General features: G+C 43.8%; 1 protein-coding gene across 2 annotated transcripts in view; it reads left to right on the forward strand.

Annotated features, from left to right (window-relative positions):
- Positions 1-6890: 6890 nt before the first annotated feature.
- The window catches only part of WASL (WASP like actin nucleation promoting factor), a 34499-nt gene continuing 21003 nt past the window's right edge, over positions 6891-20386 (forward strand). For both annotated transcript variants that reach the window (XM_053404815.1, XM_053404816.1), the window contains exon 1: positions 6891-7506. In XM_053404815.1, the coding sequence (XP_053260790.1) occupies positions 7393-7506 (114 nt within the window). In that variant the 5' untranslated portion in view covers positions 6891-7392. The remainder of the gene's footprint in view (positions 7507-20386) is intronic.

Genomic DNA, 20386 nt, shown 5'->3' on the forward strand with positions numbered 1-20386 from the left:
TTCCAAAGCTCTTATAATTTTCACGGTCTTCTTGAAACATGCTTTGGTTAGTGAATTATCTCCACACAGTCTTAAATCCACAGCTTAAGTCATTAAAATGACATTTCTGACTTGTGAGGGGGGGGATTCTTGTTTAATCACATAGAGGAAAGAAAGGAAAGTTTTTTTCCCCTCCCCCATCAGTCCCTTTGCCATACCGAGTCTTGGCGTATCTTCTCATGATTTACTCTTGTTCCTCCGACTCGTCTTGTTTTATCAGAGATCTCTTCTTTTAGCAGTCTTTACTCCCCCTCCTTCCTTGAAATATGTGCATTCGCTTCATCCTAATTGTTTCTTTTGAAGTTCTTGCAGCTAGCGGCGCGGATCAGAGACGGCGTCCAGGAGTGCCGAAATCCCACAGGAGGGCATTGTGCCTAGTGCCCCCATCCCCACAAATTCGGGGGTGGTATAGGGCACAGCAGGCAAGGGCAGCCCCCCCCAACCTTGGGGGGGTAGGGAGGCTATTTTACTCCCATCACAGCCTCCTAATTACCTCGTGTGGGTCGGAGAGATGTTATTGTCAGCCATCTTCCGATGCGCCCCTAGTGGCCCCTCCACCTGAGAAACAGTTTCTATCCAAATGCGATTTTGGTTTTAAACACAGTGTAAGGAGTCTCTATGGGAGTACAGTGGTACCTCGGGTTACATACACTTCAGGTTACATACACTTCAGCTTACAGACTCTGCTAACCCAGAAATAGTACCTCGGGTTAAGAATTTTGCTTCAGGATGAGAACAGAAATAGCGCAGCGGCAGTGGGGTGGCAGCGGGAGGCCCCATTAGCTAAAGTGGTGCTTCAGGTTAAGAACAGTTTCAGGTTAAGAACGGACCTCCGGAACAAATTAAGTACTTAACCCGAGGTACCACTGTATATTGTATTTTAAAAATGGGCTATCAGAGTTTTTAGGGGGCTAACCAGGTTGGGAAAGCTGGGATAACAGGCTTGTTGGTTTTGAATGTCTTGTGTATGTACGGTATACATTTTTCCAATTTCATTGTTCTGTATGGGACAATAACAATAAAGATTATCATATTGTGTCATATTGTATTGTATCGTAAGTAGGTAAGATCAGCATATGCTTCTGAGGGGAAATAAAAGCCCTCTATTGGTCAGAAATGTCACAGTCAAATCAATATTCTTTTCTGACGGCGTCCTTCACTAGCATATCCTTAAGTCAGAAATAATTCCACCCCCATCTCCTGGTTCAATACCATCCTCTGCTGAGGTGGGTAGAAAGCACACAGGGACAAACAGCCTTCCTTCATTATCTGAGGAGACAGGGATACTAGCTTATGGCTGAAATCAAAATTGAGTAACCAATATTAGGAGACTTGCTGTTTTTAGCTTGTTTGAGACTTGGAAAGTCGTGCTGAAATCTCACCTTTTCTTCTTCTTCTTCTTCTTCTTCTTCTTCTTCTTCTTCTTCTTCTTCTTTTTACTATTGTTAAGCTGTTTTTGAGACTTCTGGCTATTCGATGCCCCTAGGTGGGCTACATAACTGTCGGCTGTCAGTCTTCAAAGCTTATTTTTGCTAACAGCATTCAGGGGGAATTCTGAGAGATTGATTCTGAAGAAGCGGGAGCTTCAGGGGGTCTATCATTAGGCAGACGGTTAGGCTGAAGGTCTCCATGCTGAAGAGGAACTTCCCCATAATAAATCTCTGCGGTTCTCATTAACCGGTGCTCTGCTCTGAAAAGAGGGTGTGGTTAGTATTCTTTCAAGGTTGTAGTACTGGTATATATAGCCCTAAAACAACTTGAGAGGTGGTTACCTGAGAGAATGCCTGTAGGGAGATTTGCTTGGGTATCAAAATGGGCAAAAGCAGAACCTTCATGCCCCTATTTTCCAGGGACAGTCCCGGATTTTCAGAATCTGTCCCGGTTTCTGATTTGATCACAGAATGTTCTACTTTTCATTGGAAAAATGTAGGAGGGTATGGCAGGATGTCCCTATTTTCATCGGAGAAATGTTGGAGGGTGTGGAATTATGCAACCCCTGAACCAAGGAGATAAGTAACTATACAACCTTTAGAAGACATCTGAAGGCAGACCTGTTTAGGGAAGTTTTTTTAAAAAAATGTTTAATGTTTTATTATATTTTATATATGTTGGGAACTGCCCAGAGTGGCTGGGACAACCCAGTATGATGGGCAGGGTATAAATAATATAATTATTAAATGATTATTATTAAATAGGACTTCCCTATTTTAATCATAGAAATGTCGGAGCCTTCTTAGTGGTGGCATCCCACTTTGGATCCGCCCCCCTCCTTTCTGAGTTATGACTAGCTCTGATGTTAATCTGTTTTCAGCCACAAGCGTAGATTTGCCATGTTTGCTGGAACTGATGGAAGTTGTAGTTCAGTAACATCCTATAGGCCAGGGGTCAGCAAACTTTTTCAGCAGGGGGCCAGTCCACTATCCCTCAGATCTTGTGGGGGGCCGGACCATATTTTTGGGGGGGGAATGAACGAATTCCTATGCCTCACAAATAACCCAGAGATGCATTTTAAATAAAAGCACACATTCTGCTCATGTAAAAACACCAGGCAGGCCGCACAGATAACCCAGAGATACATTTTAAATAAAAGGGCATATTCTACTCATGTAAAAACACCAGGCAGGCCCCACAGATAACCCAGAGGTGCATTTTAAATAAAAGGGCATAAAGATTTAGAAGGTGATTGGGCTGGATCCGGCCCCCGAGCCTTAGTTTGCCCACCCATGCTATAGACCAAATACTCCCACACTGGGCCTAAAAGTGATGCCATAATCATCTCAAAGCAATTTGAATGAACAATTCAACTTTAATACAGTTCCTAAAGATGGAGTTTTGTGGTTAAAACAAAAGCACCAAGCATATTAAAAGTACCAATTCTGATTATTCAAATCAGTACTAGGAATGTTAAAGCAAAGCTATTTTTTTTTAACGAAGTGAGGTTCCTCTGCGAGCTTTTCAGAATTCTTTGGGTGTATTTGGCACTGATATGTGTTGAATCTGGTCAGCTGTGAAAACAGACGGTAGTCAAAATTCTTTTTCTAACAAAAATGCTCTTTTCCAGTCACGTTATGCCAACGTTTCTGATGTGCCAGGGTCTGAGAGTTGGCAGCCCGTCCAAATTCCAGCTGAGTTGCACAAAGCATGATGCAGCGGGATCTCCAGGTACGTAAGCCAACTTAACGTTCAGCTGCAAAATTGCTCATTATTTGTATAAAGCTACAGTTGCCTGTAAAGTAGGTCTATTAATCTGTCTCTGTTTTGTGATGTGAAAGATGAAGATCTGGGAAATGTATCAGCACTGCAACTCGACCTAGACTCTGGATTCCATAACAATGTTACAAGCCATCACATACTCTCCAACATTTCTCCGATGAAAATAGGGACGGCCTGTTCAACAACAACACTATTTATACCCCATCCATCTGACTGGGGTACCCCAGCTACTCTGGGTGGCTTCCAACTGAATACACACACACACACACACACATATATAAAAGGTAAAGGGACCCCTGACCATTAGGTCCAGTCGTGGCCGACTCTGGGGTTGCGGCGCTCATCTCGCTTTATTGGCCGGGGGAGCTGGCGTACAGCTTCCGGGTCATGTGGCCAGCATGACTAAGCCGCTTCTGGAGAACCAGAGCAGTGCACTGGTTTACCTTCCCGCCGGAGCGGTACCTATTTATCTACTTGCACTCTGACATGCTAGGTTGGCAGGAGCTGGGACAGAGAAATGGGAGCTCACCCCGTTGAGGGGATTCGAACCGCCAACCTTCTGATCGGCAAGTCCTAGGCTCTGTGGTTTAACCCACAGTGCCACCCGCGTCCCATATGCATATATACATACCTGTATATAATATATATAATAGGAAACATCGAACATTAAAAACTTCCCGATACAGGGCTGCCTTCAGGTGCCTTCTGAAATTCATAAAGTTGTTTGTATGTATATATACCTTCCAACATATATAAAAACACAATGAAACATTTTAAAAAAAACTTCCCTATACAGTGCTGCCTTCAGATGGCTCAGGGATCTGATAACTCCATTCCCTCCAACGTTTCTCCGGTGAAAATGGGAAAAGTGGGACATTCCGGGATCAAATCAGAAACCAGAGCTGCTCCACTAAATCCCCAGAAAATAGGGACACTTGGATGGTCTGCCATCAATCTGGCAGGTCTCTCCATAAACTTGGCTGTAGGAGTGAGATAAAACAAGGATGGCATGCTTCTTCTAGCAATAGAGCCTTACTCATGAGAACGGAGTCTGAAGCACTGGAGAACATCTTTGTGCCTTGTTGACGTGCAGTTGCCCCAACTCCACTGCTATCCCACCAAGCCAAGCTCTGCTGGAGGCGGGGGGCTTCACCCTTTACCCACGTGGTGGTGGCCATGGTGGAGAGTTCTATGTTGCTGGATAAGTAGACATGCCCCTGACTGATGTGCACAGCCTCCATCGCTATTTTTATCATGGCCTGCCAATTGTATGAACATCACCTCCAAAGTAGGAGGCTGTGCTGTTCCATAATGGAAGTACTGTTCCAGGAGGACAAGGTGACCAACTGACTGGTTCTTCTTCACCTTTTGTAATCATCATCCTCATCAATAGTAGAGAAGTCATGTGCTAGCAGTGTAAGCCTTGGCAACAGTGAGTTGAGATCCCTAAGCTGAACCAAGCTGACATGCATTCTTAGGTCTCAACGACTGAAAAGACATCTGTGTGTGCTTTTAATAACGGGACACCATACATCATATAATCGCAATAGTTCTGCAGTTTCAAGCAGAGCTACTGTATATCTATTTAAAGTGAATCACAGTCAAATATATGAAGAAGTTTCAGCCAACCATTTTCCTTTTATGTACACTGCTTAGAAATGTGATTAAGCAATATAAAGGTAAAGGGACCCCTGGCCATTAGGTCCAGTCGTGGCCGACTCTGGGGTTGCAGCGCTCATCTCACTTTATTGGCCAAGGGATCCGGCGTACAGCTTCCAGGTCATGTGGCCAGCATGACTAAGCTGTTTCTGGTGAACCAGAGCAGCGCACGGAAATGCCGTTTACCTTCCTGCCAGAGCGGTACCTATTTATCTACTTGCACTTTGACGTGCTTTCGACCTCTAGGTTGGCAGGAGCAGGGACCGAGCAACGGGAGCTCACCCCATTGTGGGGATTCGAACCGCCGACCTTCTGATCGGCAAGCCCTAGGCTCTGTGGTTTAACCCACAGTGCCACCCGCGTCCCATTAAGCAATATAGAAATCACTAAAATGAAAAAACTAATATCTATATTACTGTGGCCAGAGTACTATTGTCCCTGTGACACTTTTCCTGGTTGCAATAAACCATCTCTCTATTCCCCCTGCCCATTCTCTCATTTGTTTTATATTTGAATGACTTATATATTGCAGGCATTGCACAAAAACAGGGAAAATCCAGATGATGCGATGCCCAAAACAGGACTCTGAGATCCGACCCATTCAAGGTCATCCTCATATGCTCAGATAACATTGTAGTTCAAACAGAAGAAACTACACCGCAGATTCACTTTTGTTTTGAATGCAGATCACAGGTAGTCTCTAAAATTTCCCTCGTCTCACTGGGATGTGTTATACTTTAGGATTTTTAAAAATCCATTTGTTTTTAATAGTATGCTAAGGGAATGCCCTTATACTCCCCACAACCATAGGTATGTAATGAAGACTAATGATGTCGTGGCACTTCCTTTTTGCCTTCGTAACCTCTATTCAGATTCCTAAAACTCAGAGTGCATCCCTTATGAAGAATACACTGCTTTATTCAGCTTACCCACTAGGGAATTTTATGTTACCCTTTCACTCTCTTTCTCCTCTTTGGATAAAGGGTGGTATATCAACTGAAGAAACAATAATAACAAATACATGACAAATCAGGACGGACCTGACTTTTAGAAGACATCTGAAGGCTCAGGGAAGTTTTCTAACGTTTTATTATGATGTTCTATAGTCTATACGTTGGACTATACAACGTATAGTGGCTTTACTATATGATTTATAATAAAACCATTTATTGGGCGGGTATAAGGCGGTATATAAATTCAATAAATGATTTGTTGGAAGCCGCCCAGAGTGGCTGGAGTTACCCAGTCAGATGGGTGGCATATAAATTAACTGTTATTATTCTTAATTATTATGGGGTTTTTCGGTTTTTCAATGCAATGAGATTTCTACATTTATTTGTAAAATTGTTGCTGTTATTGTTGTTGTTGTGAGATTTATTCATTTACTTACGATGCTGTTGTTGAGATTTATTCATTTATTTAGAATTCTATTGTTGTGAAATTTATTCATTTAGATTGTTGTTGTTGTGAGGTTTATTCATTTATTTACAATGTTGCTGTTGATGATACTCATTCATTTATTTAGAATATTGTTGTGAGATTTGTTCATTTATTTACAATGTTGTTGATTATGAGATTTATTCATTTATTTACAATGTTGTTATTGTTGTTGTGAGATTTATTCATTTATTTGCAGTGTTGTTAGATTATGAGATTTATTCATTTATTTAGAATATTGTTATTGTTGTTATGAGGTTTATTTATTTACAATGTTGATGGTGATGATATTTATTCATTTATTTACAATGCTGCTGTTACTGTTATCATCATCATCCACAGTTTGCTCCCCATCCAGCAGAAGAACTTCCACCCATCCTCTTCCTCCCACCCCGGCCAACAACCCAGGAGCGGCGGCCTCGCCTCTCCATCTCCCGGCCGCCGCCGCCGCCTCTTTCCCCATGACAGCCCCGGCGAGAGTCAGGCTCGACCAGCCCGGCCAGTATTTAAGCAGCGCAGGCCGCGGGCCGCGCCACTAACCGGGCCGCGCGGAACAGCGGCGAGAAGCAGCAGAGCAGCCGCCGCCGCCACTCAGTCCCCTCCTCCTTCTCCTCAGGCCGGCGGGGAAGAAGGAACAGGAAAGGGAGGGCGAGGAGGAAGGACGGGCCTCTCTCCTCCGCCGCTTCCCTGGCCCGGCGGCCGAGTTCTTTCCCCTCACGCCGCCCGCTCTCTCGCCGCCTCGCCCCCCTGCTGCCATGTTGGATCGCTCGGCCCGAGCCGGGGCGAAGCGGGGCGTTTGAGGGGGGAAGGAGTGAAGCGAGAGGCCGAGGAGGAGGAAGGGCTCCGGCCTAGAGCTCGCCCAGCCCCCTCAGCGCCCTCTCCGGTCGCCGCCCCGATGCTGCCGCCGCCGCCGCTGCCGCAGTAGCCAGCGGGGCGGAAGCGGCTGCCGCTGCTGGTCGAGAGCCGGGGGGACGCGGCCGCCGCCGCCACGAGAGCCCGGAGCCCCGAAGCAGAAGCGTCCGGCCGGCATCTCGGAGCGGCGCGATGAGCAACAACCAGCAGCCTCCGCCGCCGCGGCGGATCACCAATGTGGGCTCCATGCTGCTCACCCCGCAGGAGAACGAGAGCCTCTTCGGCTTCCTGGGCAAGAAATGTGTGGTGAGTGAGGAGAGGGCCGGGCCGGGCCTGGAAAAAACACCCCGAAGTGGCCCTTGTTTACCACCACCACCCCGGGCTGGGCGTGGGGGGATGTGTACAGGACGCGTGTGCGTGTGAACGCGGCTTCAGGGAGGGCTTGGGGCTCCAGGACGCCTGGCCAGCAGAGCCCCGTTGACCTCTGAGGGCCTTGCTGTGGGGGAAATTTGCCTGCGACTTGGGGGGGGGGCTGCTGCATTTGGGTGGGTGGAGAGCAATGGGTTTCGAATGGGGGGTGGGCCCCATAGACATAGCCAGGATTTATTTTACAGGGGGCAAGTAACCAGAATTTTATGTTGGGGGGCAGATAGCCAGGTGTTGGGGGCAGATACCAAGGGTTTATATTGGAACAAGTAGTCAGGATTTAGGGGGGCAGATAGCCAGGGCTTGTTGGGGGAGAGCAGGTAGCCAGGGTTTATGGGGGGGGGCAGGTAGTCAAGATTTTGTTGGGATAAGTAGTCAGGATTGATGTTGGAACAAGTAGTCGGGATTTATGTTTTTTTGGGGGGGGAGGGCAAGTAGCCAAGGTTTATGTTAGAGGGGGCTGGACACCCACCTGTCATCTGTCCTCTGACTCTAGCAGATTCGGAATGAAATGTCTCAACGATTAAATTACTTTCTTTTGAACCCAAGTGCTCAGAAAAATCTGTCCAAATCTTTCTACATTTTCTACTTTTAGCTAAGTGTTTCTGTTTGTTTACTTGATTCGGGGGGGGGGGAGCTGCTGCCCGGGACCCCCAGCTACTCCCATGGGGATGGCTGCCCCTTTCCTCTCTTGGTCAAGATCGGGGGGGGGGGCAGATGCCTTACTGGTCTTTCTGGGGTTGGGAGAACAGGAACGCTGCTTGCCAGGCCTTTCCCACATAACAGCTGCTTGCTTCCTTTTTTCCTAACCTGCCCTGCCCAGCTATCGGCTGTCGTAGTGGGAAATAAGCAAGGTGTGTGGGGTGGAGGTGTATTTCTTTCCTTCCATTCGGGCGAGGCGTTCATCAGCATTTCCTCTTTTTGGTCCGGTGAGTGGGGGGAATGTGGGGCGCAGGTGAGTACAGCCGCAAGCAACACTGTGCCAGGAAAAATAGTCGGTGCTATCACTGCCCCGCCTCTCTGTGTTCCCTTCCAGGTGCCCCCTTAGTTGGGTTGCACTTTGGCACTGCTCTGTGCTTGCAGGAGGAAATAGATCTGGCAGGGGACTCCAGGGACACGTCTTTCACAGGTGTACAGTCACAGCACTTTGCTTGTTTTGCACAGGTGTGAGCTGCAATGATACTGCTCGGCTGCTGTTAGCTGGTTCCTACTGGTTACTTGCTCTCCCACTTCCTCTATGCTTCTCTCTTGACAGGTATATTTTGAAAAGGGCAGTCCCAGTAATGCTCTGCGGTAGGAGTGTGTCAGTCATAGAGCTGTTGCAACGCTTCGTGGAAAAGTTCAGCAGGTTAGAGCAGGCCTGAATTGGTCTGCCTGGATTGCACCTGTAGGATTTCGTGAACTTTCAGGAAACAAGGTGGTATGATCTGGGCCAGGCAAAACCAGAATGTACTCTGTTTTGTTTCCCCTTAAACAATAGGCTGACATGGCAGATGCACCCATGTAGATACACTTCACTGAGGGATCTTTTAAAAAGACTGAAAATCCTTGGTAGATTTCTTTTTTTTAGTCCTAATTATTAGTATCGTGTAGGTATTTGCAAGCTTAAGAATTCTGACATTTGCTTTTATTGTTATTGAGCACCCAACATTGTTACTAATACTGTTCAAAGGCTTGCACTGAAACTTTTTGCTCTTTTTCCAATTTCTTAGACAAAGTAAATCCCAAGAAATACAGTATCATCCTGTTTTTGGCTCGTATTTTATTCTGTGAACTGCCCTGAGATCTTACGATGAAGGGCAGTAATACATCACCATCACCATCATGTAATATTTGGGCCCATGTCATTGTCTAAATTAATCTATTCTTCTGGGCCATTGTTTTATTTTCTAAAACGTAAATATAAATAGTAAATCTTCTTGTGAGCGAGCCACTAAAGACTTGTTCTGATTTAATTGAGTTGTAATGTAAGCTTACCAGGAACGAAACAGCACAGATAAAAAATTACAATAACTAGGTATATCACAGCAAGAAGTTAGGGCATTAGAACAGGGATTAACAACCCAGCACTGGATTGTAGAAAACCAACAAAAGTAAGACATGTTAGGGAGAGATACAAGGTCCAGTAAAGATTGTAGTAATTTACTAGCATCTGTGGAAGGCTTGATTTATTTATTTTTTAGCTCTAGAATTACTTGGGTAGATGTGGCACACTACAGATCATTGCCTCCAGCTATGCCTCAGTGAAAACTGGCTTATATTATAGATCTATCTCAAATGTCAGTAGGAATCAGTGAATTCTGACCATACACTTCCATTATTTCCCTTGCAGTAGAAAGTATTCAGAGTCTGAGGTTATTAGTTATTTCTTGAGACCATTAAGACTAATGGTAGTAAATGCTACTACGGGGGGGGGGGGACTACAGTTCCCATCATCTCCTCCTATTGGCCGTGCTTGGCTGGGGTTGATGGGAGCTGGAGTCTCAACATTACAGGTTCACCACAATGCCAGTAGTAAGTCACTTTAGGCACCCTTCTTCTGAACTACTGTAATTCTTCTTACTCTTCCCCTGAGCCCTACCTAATTGTCCACTCCGCCATAGTGACTCTAATGACTTTTGCACACTGGTATTACGTAAAGGGCCTCGGCACATAGGCAAAATATAATGCTAAAAGCAAAATGTAATGCCAAAAGAGTGTCAATATTGTCGAAAGGATGCTGGCAGTGGCATTATGCTATTCCCTGGGGGTGCTGAGACTTGCCAGGGAGGGTGTAAATTCCTCTAGGGTATGTTGAAGTACTGTTTACCTTAACTGGGCTGAGTGGCTTAATGCCAACACCCTTGCCAGTTGGTGCAATGCAGGAGAGTGTGCCCCACCCTCAATGTTAATAGTGCCATTAGCAACCCTCCCCCCTTTTTTTTTCTTTTGCACAGTCACTACATTAGGTTGAGGACTAGGCAGCTGAAACAATTGCTAAGATTGAGCAGGCATTTTTCTGACTTTCAGAGTTATAAAATTTGGAACTTTTGGTAAAAGCATGCAGTAATTGTTTCATTAGATTCTAGTGGTAAAAGGATACCTGCAAGGGCTGCAATGTTTATCAAACTTAGGCGGCAGTCCTATAAATATTTACCTTGGAGTAAACTCCATTGAATCCAGTGGAGCTTACTTCTTAGTTAAAGATAGGGCTGTGCTTTTGATTGGTTAAAAACCATTGCACCGTCTTTAAAAAGTAGCCTGATTTAATCTGTCATATTTCTTAAAGTATCCATTTAATTTTTTTTAAAAATACAAGAAAATAGTGTAGGTGGTAGGCATATGTTAAAAGGATCCGCTCCTTCTCCCTTGGGAAGAAGAGCACAGGCTTCGTGTGCCAAGGGTTTCACATTCATTCCTGGCATCTCCAGGTAGATCTGGAAAGACTGTTTGAAATCCTGAAAATCACTGCCAGTAAAGGTAAATGGACCCCTGACCGTTAAGTCCAGTCGCGGATGACTCTGGGGTTGCAGCGCTCATCTCCTTTTACATGCCGAGGGAGTCGGTGTTTGTCCGCAGACAGCTTCCAGGTCATGTGGCCAGCATGACTAAGCAGCTTCTGGCAAACCAGAGCAGTGCACAGAAACGCAGTTTACCTTCCCACCGGAGCGGTACCTATTTATCTACTTGTACTTTGATGTGCTTTTGAACTGCTAGGTTGGCAGGAGCAGGGACCGAACAACGAGAGCTCACCCCGTCGCGGGGATTTGAACCGCCGACCTTCTGATCAGCAAGCCCCAGGCTCTGTAGTTTAGACCACAGCGCCACCCGCGTCCTAGTATTACTAGAAAGTACTGAGCTAGATTAACTACTGAACTGAATTGGTTTAAGGCAGCTTCAATTGCACACAAAGAAATGCCTCTTCTGAGGATGTGCATGAGTTATCAAAAAGCCCCCAAAGAAAATAAAAACATGCTTTTATTTTCATTAAAAACCCACCATGTTATTCATATAGTTTATAAACTATGGAAGTCTTAGTCAATTAGGTGTCAACACTGCAGGAAGCCTAAGTAAAATGTGTTGCTAACTGCAGCGAATAAATATTTAGGCTACCTGAAGACTCCTCACAAACGTGTGAGCAATTTTAGAGCAAGTTAGCAGTTTGCTATGAAAATTAGGTGGTATACCCTTATAGTATTACAGGAGGTTGAATGTGTGTCATATTAGAAGAAAATAATTAAAATACTAGGTCCCAGTTCTTCGAGGCTGAAAACATATTTCAAATTCTAGGCATCTGAGGGGCACGGTGTTTGGGACATCCTATTGATGAGGTTGCTAAAATTCTCTTTGAAACTGATTTATTTGCAGACTTCCCCAGAGTGGCTGGGGAAACCCAGCCAGATGAGCAGGGTATAAATAATAAAATTATTATTTATATGTTGATGAGAATCTTACAATTCTGAAAAAGACAGAGTGAATTTTCTCTTCACCTTTCCAACAGTTAGAACTGTAATGCATATGTAACACTAAGTGTACATGCATGGTGTGCAGGGAAGTCCCAGGCTGGATCTCTGGTTAAAAGGGTCAGGGAGAAGGAATGGAAAAAGCCCTTTTTTGTGAATCCCTGGAGCTGCTGCTCTTCAGAGTAGGCAGTAGTAGTCTAGATCAGGCAGTATTAGTCTAGTTTAGATCAGGTGTGGGGAACCTTTGGCCCTCCAGATGTTGAACAACTCCCATCAGCCCCAGCAAGCTAGCCCAATGGCCAGGGATGGGAGCTGTAATTTCCATGTGGATGGCCAAAGACTGCCCACACCTGGTCTAGATGGACAAGTAGTCTGGCAATATCCTATGTTCTAAATGAGGAATATCACACAGAAATTGCCACTCCATCTTCTGCTTATGTAAGAAATATATATGGAGAAAAAAGACATTAGCCTGTTACTGCAGAAAGGCAGATTGATTCCCCATCTCAATACTGCAATCTCTGAACACCTTTCACCATCAGGTCCTGTACCAGCTTCAGACAGATGTCACTATTCCAATTTTGGTTTCATTTTTGTTAACTTGGGGCTCCTCTCATGCTGCTGCTCACACAAAAGCATGCTGCAGATATATTTACAACTACGCAATCAGTTGTATGTTTGTCTTGGTTTTATGAAAGCAAAAGCTAGTATCCTAGGTGGCTCACATTCCATTCTTTTCTTTTTTTAAAATTTCATTTATTGCTAGCCCAGTACATTGCTATAACTAACCTATGCCATTTTTGTTTCGTAACTGAAACAGTTAAATGAGGCCCTGGTTCAGTATGTCCACTTCAGCAGTTAAAAGGCATCAGAAGGCTTTAGAAAAATATTGATTAGCTCACACTGCAGGTTGAGTGAAATACATGTTTGCAGAATATGCATGCAATATGCTAGTTTGTCTAAATGCTCTTCAAAGAAACAGTGTCATACTATATAATACCTTCATTTGTCTAATATTGACAGATCTATCTGTTTCCTCCCCTGAGTTGCCTTAATGAGCCCTAGTTTCCAGTGGCAGCCAGGATTCATGACTTGCAACATTGTTTTGTAATTTTTTTGCATCTGTACTTGTTCCCTTTCCAGATGCTTAACTCTTCACACTTTCACTTTGTTCCTCGTCCTCCCCCTTACTTCTGGCATCCAGCTATGCTGTGGAAATACAATACAATCAATGATATCAGGATTCTGCTGTTACTGTTCTGTTGACTGGATTGTACTATGGAAAGTTGGTGTTTAAGACACACTTTCAGATAATACAGAAGTAGTAGGCATTGTTCATTCTTAGACGAGGAGGCTGCAGTTAAATTTTTGCCATTGTTTCCCAGTTTGTATTGGACACTCATTGGGGAAGGAAAAAGTGGGATTTGCATTGTCTTCAGTTATGGGATTTTTTTAAACAGTAGCAGCACACAGACCTGAGCACCAGGAAAGGTAGTGTGAGTTCTTGCTAAATACCCATCTCAATTTTCTGCCTGCGATTTAGCAGTAGCAGTTGAGCTATACAAGTGCGTATGCGGAATCCCCATTTTCTGTGAGAGGAAGGTGCTTGAATCAGGGTTCATGTGGGATTCATGCATTTTATTAAGTGTGTGCGAAAGTAGCAGCAACTGTTATGTTTCATCAGACTTTTGTAAGAGCAGCCTTGTGGAATTAAGGGCAGTACTTTCAGAAAACTGAGCATGAACATCATGTGGCCTTGGTGTTAAATAAGCCATTCCAGTAGGATTTTTAAAATTCCTTTATGTTCTGGCTTTATGTATAAATTCGTGGTGGTTGTAGCTTAGCAAGGGGTGTCTATTATGTACTCCCTTTCTGTGTTCTCTAGCGTGTGGGTTTGCATTGCTTTCGGCATGCTTGCCATTTGCCGCCTCCTTCCCCTTCCATACTGTGAATAAAAGAGTGATGAGATGATTTTGTGCTGTTAAAAGATTGAACAGGTTGTCTCGTTTTTCGGAAGCCTAGAGCGAGGGCATGCAACTGCTTTTATTGTCGATCTTCATTTGTTAAAAAAAGAGTTATAATTTGAAACGTTTTTACCCTGCGCTTTAGCTGAAAAGGCCAGCTTACAGAGATCTTTGGTGAGACCGATATAATCGGTCCAAGATACCAGGAGGCCTGGAAAACTCTTTATTTTGCTGTGTATTGCTTTGGCCCATGATAGGATTGCATTTTGAAATTGTTTGCAATTGGTATTAGTCCTCTGCATATTTTGTATGAGGCTTCCTGACAAAGGGCACTTGTGAACAACAAAGCTGGGGTATAGCTTCCCCTAGCACCCTGAAGGATTGGCCTGCAGGACAGCATTGTCTTGAGTATGGACAGTACAGGATTGTATGCAAAGCAGCTTCAAAACTTCATTGGGTTAATAATGCAACAATTATTTTTTTTTAAAAAAAGAAAACAACAAAAAAGAAATACCCTTTGTAAAACATGATTTGTTTAGAAAAGAAGTAAAGGAAACTGTCTGTGCTAGGTTTGGAATACCTGTCTGTTGATCAGTTAAAGAATTGTGTTTGTCACAACTGGAAGCCACAATCTATTTCTCTCCTCCCCCCCTTCCTCCCCCTGCCCCCAGCAGTTGCCTACAATCCTGCCAGTATGGTTTTCTTCTCCCAAAGGTGAGAAAGTTAAAAGCTTTAAAGATGAATACTGGAAGTTGGGTGTAGGGTTCTGGAATAACTGCAAAGGGTCAAAGACTCCTCTGCCCTGTGTCTGTGGTCCTGATTGTCTACCACTTTGATCATGGCCTGGCAATTCTGTAAAGCTTTTATGTAAAGCCTTTATGTAAGTGGTAGCCCTGGTCTCTGTTTGACTTAAAAGCAAAGCTGGGAATAAGACTTGTAATAAACCAGACATAGAATGGACTTGTTGTTTATAGTACTGCTTGTTTTTACTTTTACAAAGTTTTGCTGCTACGTTTTTCTTCGAGTTCTTAAAATAATAAACTACTGTAGTCCCTGTCTTGTATATAGTTTGCTACATTGGTTTGCCTAAAATTGCAAAGTTAAAAATAACCAATTACAGTTATTTAGAGTAACTTTATTGCATCACGATAAAGTGGATTTTTCTGTAAGCAAAGGTGACACATCTGAAGGTCCATCCCACCTTTTCTTGTTTTGTTTTTTGGTTAAATCTTTTGCCCTTTTGTGTGTTCTGCTATACTGTACAGCATTTGTAGCAGCCAGGTGCAGCTTGATGTAAATCTTGAGCAATCTATGAGGAGGAGGGGATCTTGTAGAACTCCAGCAGTTCTAAATTCACTTACCAGCAGGGATACACACATTTTGCTTATTCTTAATAGTGAAGACAAAGTTTCTGGATTCCATGACCTTGCCCCCCTTCCTTTACTACAGACCTACCGTATTTTTCGCTCTATAAGACGCACCAGACCACAAGACGCACCTAGTTTTTGGAGGAGGAAAACAAGGAAAAAAATATTCTGAATCTCAGAAGCCAGAACAACAAGAGGGATCGCTGTGCAGCGAAAGCAGCGATCCCTCTTGCTGTTCTGGCTTCTGGGATAGCTGCGCAGCCTGCATTCGCTCCATAAGACGCACACACATTTCCCCTTGCTTTTGAGGAGGGAAAAAGTGAGTCTTATACAGCAAAAAAAAAAGTATTCATTTCTACTTGGAAGTGAATAACAATACGTAGTTGTGCTGTCCTTGTAGGGCCTCCGATATTCAGCAGAACCCTGCTTGTGCCCACCCTCTCTAGCTGGGGAAGGTAGCAAGGACTCTTTGGGGCAACATAGTGCTCTGAGTACCTTGACTGCCACAGCCTGGTTCCATCCATTGACTTCGGAGCTAGATAGAGATTAGGCTTTTGGGGGCAGTGGACAGCAAACACATGCGTTGAAACACCTGCTGTCACCCACTGCCCAGATAACCAGCTCCAGCAGAGATGGATGTGACTCTTCCCCCTAGTTGCATTGAGTTTTAGAACCATGCACAACTCAACACTGACTGTGGGGGTTGTGTTTGTCACTGCCGATAGATGTAGCGACTAGAACCATACCGTATTTTGAATATGGTGTGGCATGATTTGATTAAAGGAATTACAATACTGACAGCTCTATTTTCAATCCCTTTCCTACTAATCCTTGACGTGGCATTCACCGCTTTCCGCAGCCGCCACGTATTAAGTCTGCACTTACATTGCATTATCTGCCACAACCCCAAGATCCTTTCTGTCAAGTCAGCACCGCCTGAGAGCCCATCAACGTATGTGTGTGTTAGAATTTATTTTTGCCTGAAAGGTTGCACCACTTAATGCATGCTTACATTGAACCACTTTTGACCATTTATCCATTTTGGAGAGATCCGTTGGGAGCTTTTTGCTTTTACCAATCAATACAGTAGGCAGTCCTCCATGGGCTGAATGCCAGAGGTAGATGGGGACAGAGGTAAAAGTGTGTGGAACTATAGATGTGGCCCTTAAACTTGTACTGTGGGCTGTGTCTCAGCTATGCAAAAGTAGAGGCCCTTCTCTTCCCTCCCCCCAATATACTTAAACGCATCTCTCCATTCGCCTATCCAGGCAAGCAAGAAGCATGATCACAGTTCAGGAACCTCTTCCATTCATTTAAAAGCGCTTGAGGATAGATAATGTGGAGCAGGGCTGTTGAGAGGCATGACCTGAAAAGAGTCCCAAGGGGCAGATAGAGAGGCCTGATGAATGGGAAGAACCTCAGCTTGAGGTTGATGAACGGGAAGAACCTCAGTTTGAGGTTCTTCTATGTGCTGGGATATGATTGTGTTTCAGTATGTAAGGAATGGGGAGTACATTTTACATATTTCTGAATTGGAGCATAGCTCATGAAAAATATTAATTTGGGAGAATCTCAAAATATTTTTAATCTAAGCTTTGGTCCACTCATTGATCCAAATCAATTTGAAATTGCTTGCTGATGTTTTCAAGGTCAGAAAGATGTATTACTGCAGAAACGGAGGATCTGCAATGCCTGTTCTGTGGTTACAATTGCAAGGGCCAGAATCATCCTGTAGTATTGTGGCTTTGGGTGAAATACCACAAATTAACTTCCTTTTTCTTTGCAGCTTGGCAATAGCCTGTACTCATAGTGTGTGTGAGACTTTGCCACTTTGAGTGATTACTTCTGCTTTATCTACAAGGAACTTCCTTGGGCTTTAAGAGGAAGAGGGTTGTGGTCTGCAGGAATTGGTTTACTGGTTTCTGTAACCTCAGCCACAACCTCTTCCTGAGGGGTGCGGGAAGGTGAAAAACTTATCAGAGTTGCCATTCCTTCCTCCCCACTTGGACATCGCATCCAAGACCCAGCATGGGGGTAGCGGGAAATCTAGAGAAGTTCTTCAAATAATGGTGTATTCTAGTTCACTTTAAAATTCAGTAGGATCACATTTTTGTTTTGCGCACAACGAGGTTTTATGACAAAAGTCTTCTCCAGCTGTGCTAGCTAAAGTCCTGTAACTGGAAATGTTGATGAGCCTGTATACATGTAGATAATGTGAAATGCCAGCTGTCCATATGGTTTTGTATTTCTTTAACACCTGTGCTGTTGAACAGGTCTCTCTAAGACCTAGATTAAATTGGTCAAATGATGACTAATATTTTTAATTGTTAGGAAATGTAAGATGCTATTTTTTTAATTGCTAGGAAATGCCATACCCCGAAGCCCTGTCAAACTAGTGGTAGTTGCAACCCCAAGTGAAGATCAGTCACCAGACCATTCTCCCACTACAAAAAAAATGATAAATTTATTTTTGAATCGCTATAAACGTCATAAACCACTTTGAAGAAAGTTGGGACTTTATATAAAATTAGCCATACTAAGACTTGTATATCTTCATAAAATTGTTAATTTGCTTGGTCTTTAATTCTTAAGGCTGAAAAGGCTTTTGATTGGGTAGAGAAATTATACTACACACATAAAAGACTTTCATTTATCAGTCACTGCTGAATATTTCCAGTCCGTGATCAAATATAATGTAATGATATGCAACATATACACATATACATATTAAGTACTAGAAACAAATGTCCTGAGTCACTACTTGTTTTTGAACCGCTAGCTTTTTATTATACAACACCTAAACGATATAGCAAAGAGCAGAATATTGATTATTTGATTCTATCAAATGCAGGGTAAGCTATAAAATCAGAGGTAGCCAATGCCTCCAGATACTGGAACTGTAACTGTCAGCAGCCCCATGCAGGTATGGGCAGGGGTGGTGGGATTATAATCCAACAACATATGGAAGACACCATGTTGCGTACCTCTGGTTTAGGTGGTCCAAATTGGTAGACACTGTGGAGTTAGCATATTTTCAGACTTGTGCCTTTCAAAGTCAGTTAGGTCTTTCTAATACAGTATAAATAGCATCGGGTAGTTTTTGTCAAAATGTTTGCCAAAATGCATTATTTTATGGCTTGACTGCCTTTCTTTAAGATACTGAAATATTTCCAACACAACACAGCACCTCGCTGATGCAAAGGTAGGAGTGCCCTGTTTCCTGCAGGTTTTCCTCTAGTTATAACCCCTAGCAACACAGCTTACACAATTCTGGCTTCCTGATCCACAGAGAGTGGCTTTTTTATGAAGTGCTTCAGCAGCAAGGAGGAGACGGAATAACCCTGTTACATGAAGAGAGCTTTCGTTTGCACTTTTTAAGATTTAAATCAATACATCTTGCTAGTTTACCAGGTGGCAACTGCTTTTCTATTAAAACAATGGTCAAAAGGATTCAAGAACTATCTTGCTCAAGTTACCTAGGTTCTAACCCAAAGTACAAGAATGATGGGGAGGGGATTGGCAGATGGGCCACCTCTACATCCTTATGTTTGGGGTCATTTCTTCTGCGGCCACAGGTGGGGTGTGCACTGCTCCCCTGGCGGTCGTCCACTTCATCCACTGCCCAACAGATGCTCGCCCCATCCCAGAGGCTCACCTGTGGGCAAGTCCACCCCACTGTGACATGGGCCTGAGCAGGGTGAGCTCTACCTGTCTCTGCCTAGAGCCCTGTCTAAAGGCATCTCAAGGGCATTCCTCTGTGAAACAACTCCCAGGAATGCTTGTGGGTGGAATTGCAGGTATTGTTCCACTGCTTATGTAAGGAATTGGCCTCACAGCGGTAGCAGCCTTGGGTGGGAAGGAAGGGTTCCTTAAGTGGTAAGTGTGGCTACACTCCAATGAATGTAGGATAATTAATGTGAGCTTCTGAGAAATGTCTTTTTAGAATGGTAATCCCCTCACCCCCAATTTTATCTCTGTACTAGACATTATTTTTTTCTGTTTAATTTTAAGCTGTTAGGTTAGTGTATCTGTATTGTTTTATACAACATTGTGTGGATAGGTGGGCTTTTTGGTATTAATAACATTGCAATTATTTCTTGTTGTCTCTATTTTTTTTATTTTTAACCCTTACACTTGATCAGTTGATGTGCTTTGGACTGCTTCGGCCACAATTTTGCAGAAAAGCGACGTACAAAGTATGCCGGCTGCTTTGAAGTGCTGCATTAGAATCCATCTCTTAGAGTAGATCATTCAAAGGACCATGAATCTTTCAATATTAGGAAAGGATTGTCATTTAAGCAATGTTAGCAATAACCAACTTTGTATTAGGTAGTCGGAATTTGCAAGATACCTGTTCTTAAAGGCTGCCTTGGATTCATGTTGGCTGCTCCAGCCCTTGAGAGGGAAAGCCTGTTCTGAATAAATCTCAAATTCTGCCAGTCGTGTCTAGACTTCAATGAACCTTGAAAGGAGAGAGTGCAAATAGCATATGCTATCCAGTCTTGCAGAACCAGAGTTGCAATGAAGTCTGTAAACTGCAGTGTAGGTAAATGTTTGATATTTGCAGAAGGGTTATAAAAGTCCAGTTATCTGATCATCCCCTGCACCTGAGAAATTAGTCCCTGGTGCTGGGAGCAGGTTTTTTCCACCCTTCAGCACTACTGTTTGTGGGACCGGCTGCCACCATCCACTTCCACAGCTTCGTTTCCTTAGTTACTAATCGTAACTAAGCAACCACTTGGTGATGGAAGGGGTCTCAAGTTCAAGGTTATAATCTCCAGGTAGGGTGGAGCCCTGACTTTAAGCCAGAGCTTTCAAAACTTTTTATGTTGGTGACACACTTTTCAGGCATGCATCAATTCGTGACACAGTAATTCAGTTTTACTAGCAAACCAGAGGTTAAACTAACCCCTCTCCAGCCCCAGGAGGCACGCGGGGACCATTTGTGTGACACACCTACACACTGCAGCCGACACGCTAACCTGTC

This window comes from Podarcis raffonei, chromosome 10 (genome assembly GCF_027172205.1).
Source record: "Podarcis raffonei isolate rPodRaf1 chromosome 10, rPodRaf1.pri, whole genome shotgun sequence".
Classification (NCBI taxonomy): Eukaryota; Metazoa; Chordata; class Lepidosauria; order Squamata; family Lacertidae; genus Podarcis; species Podarcis raffonei.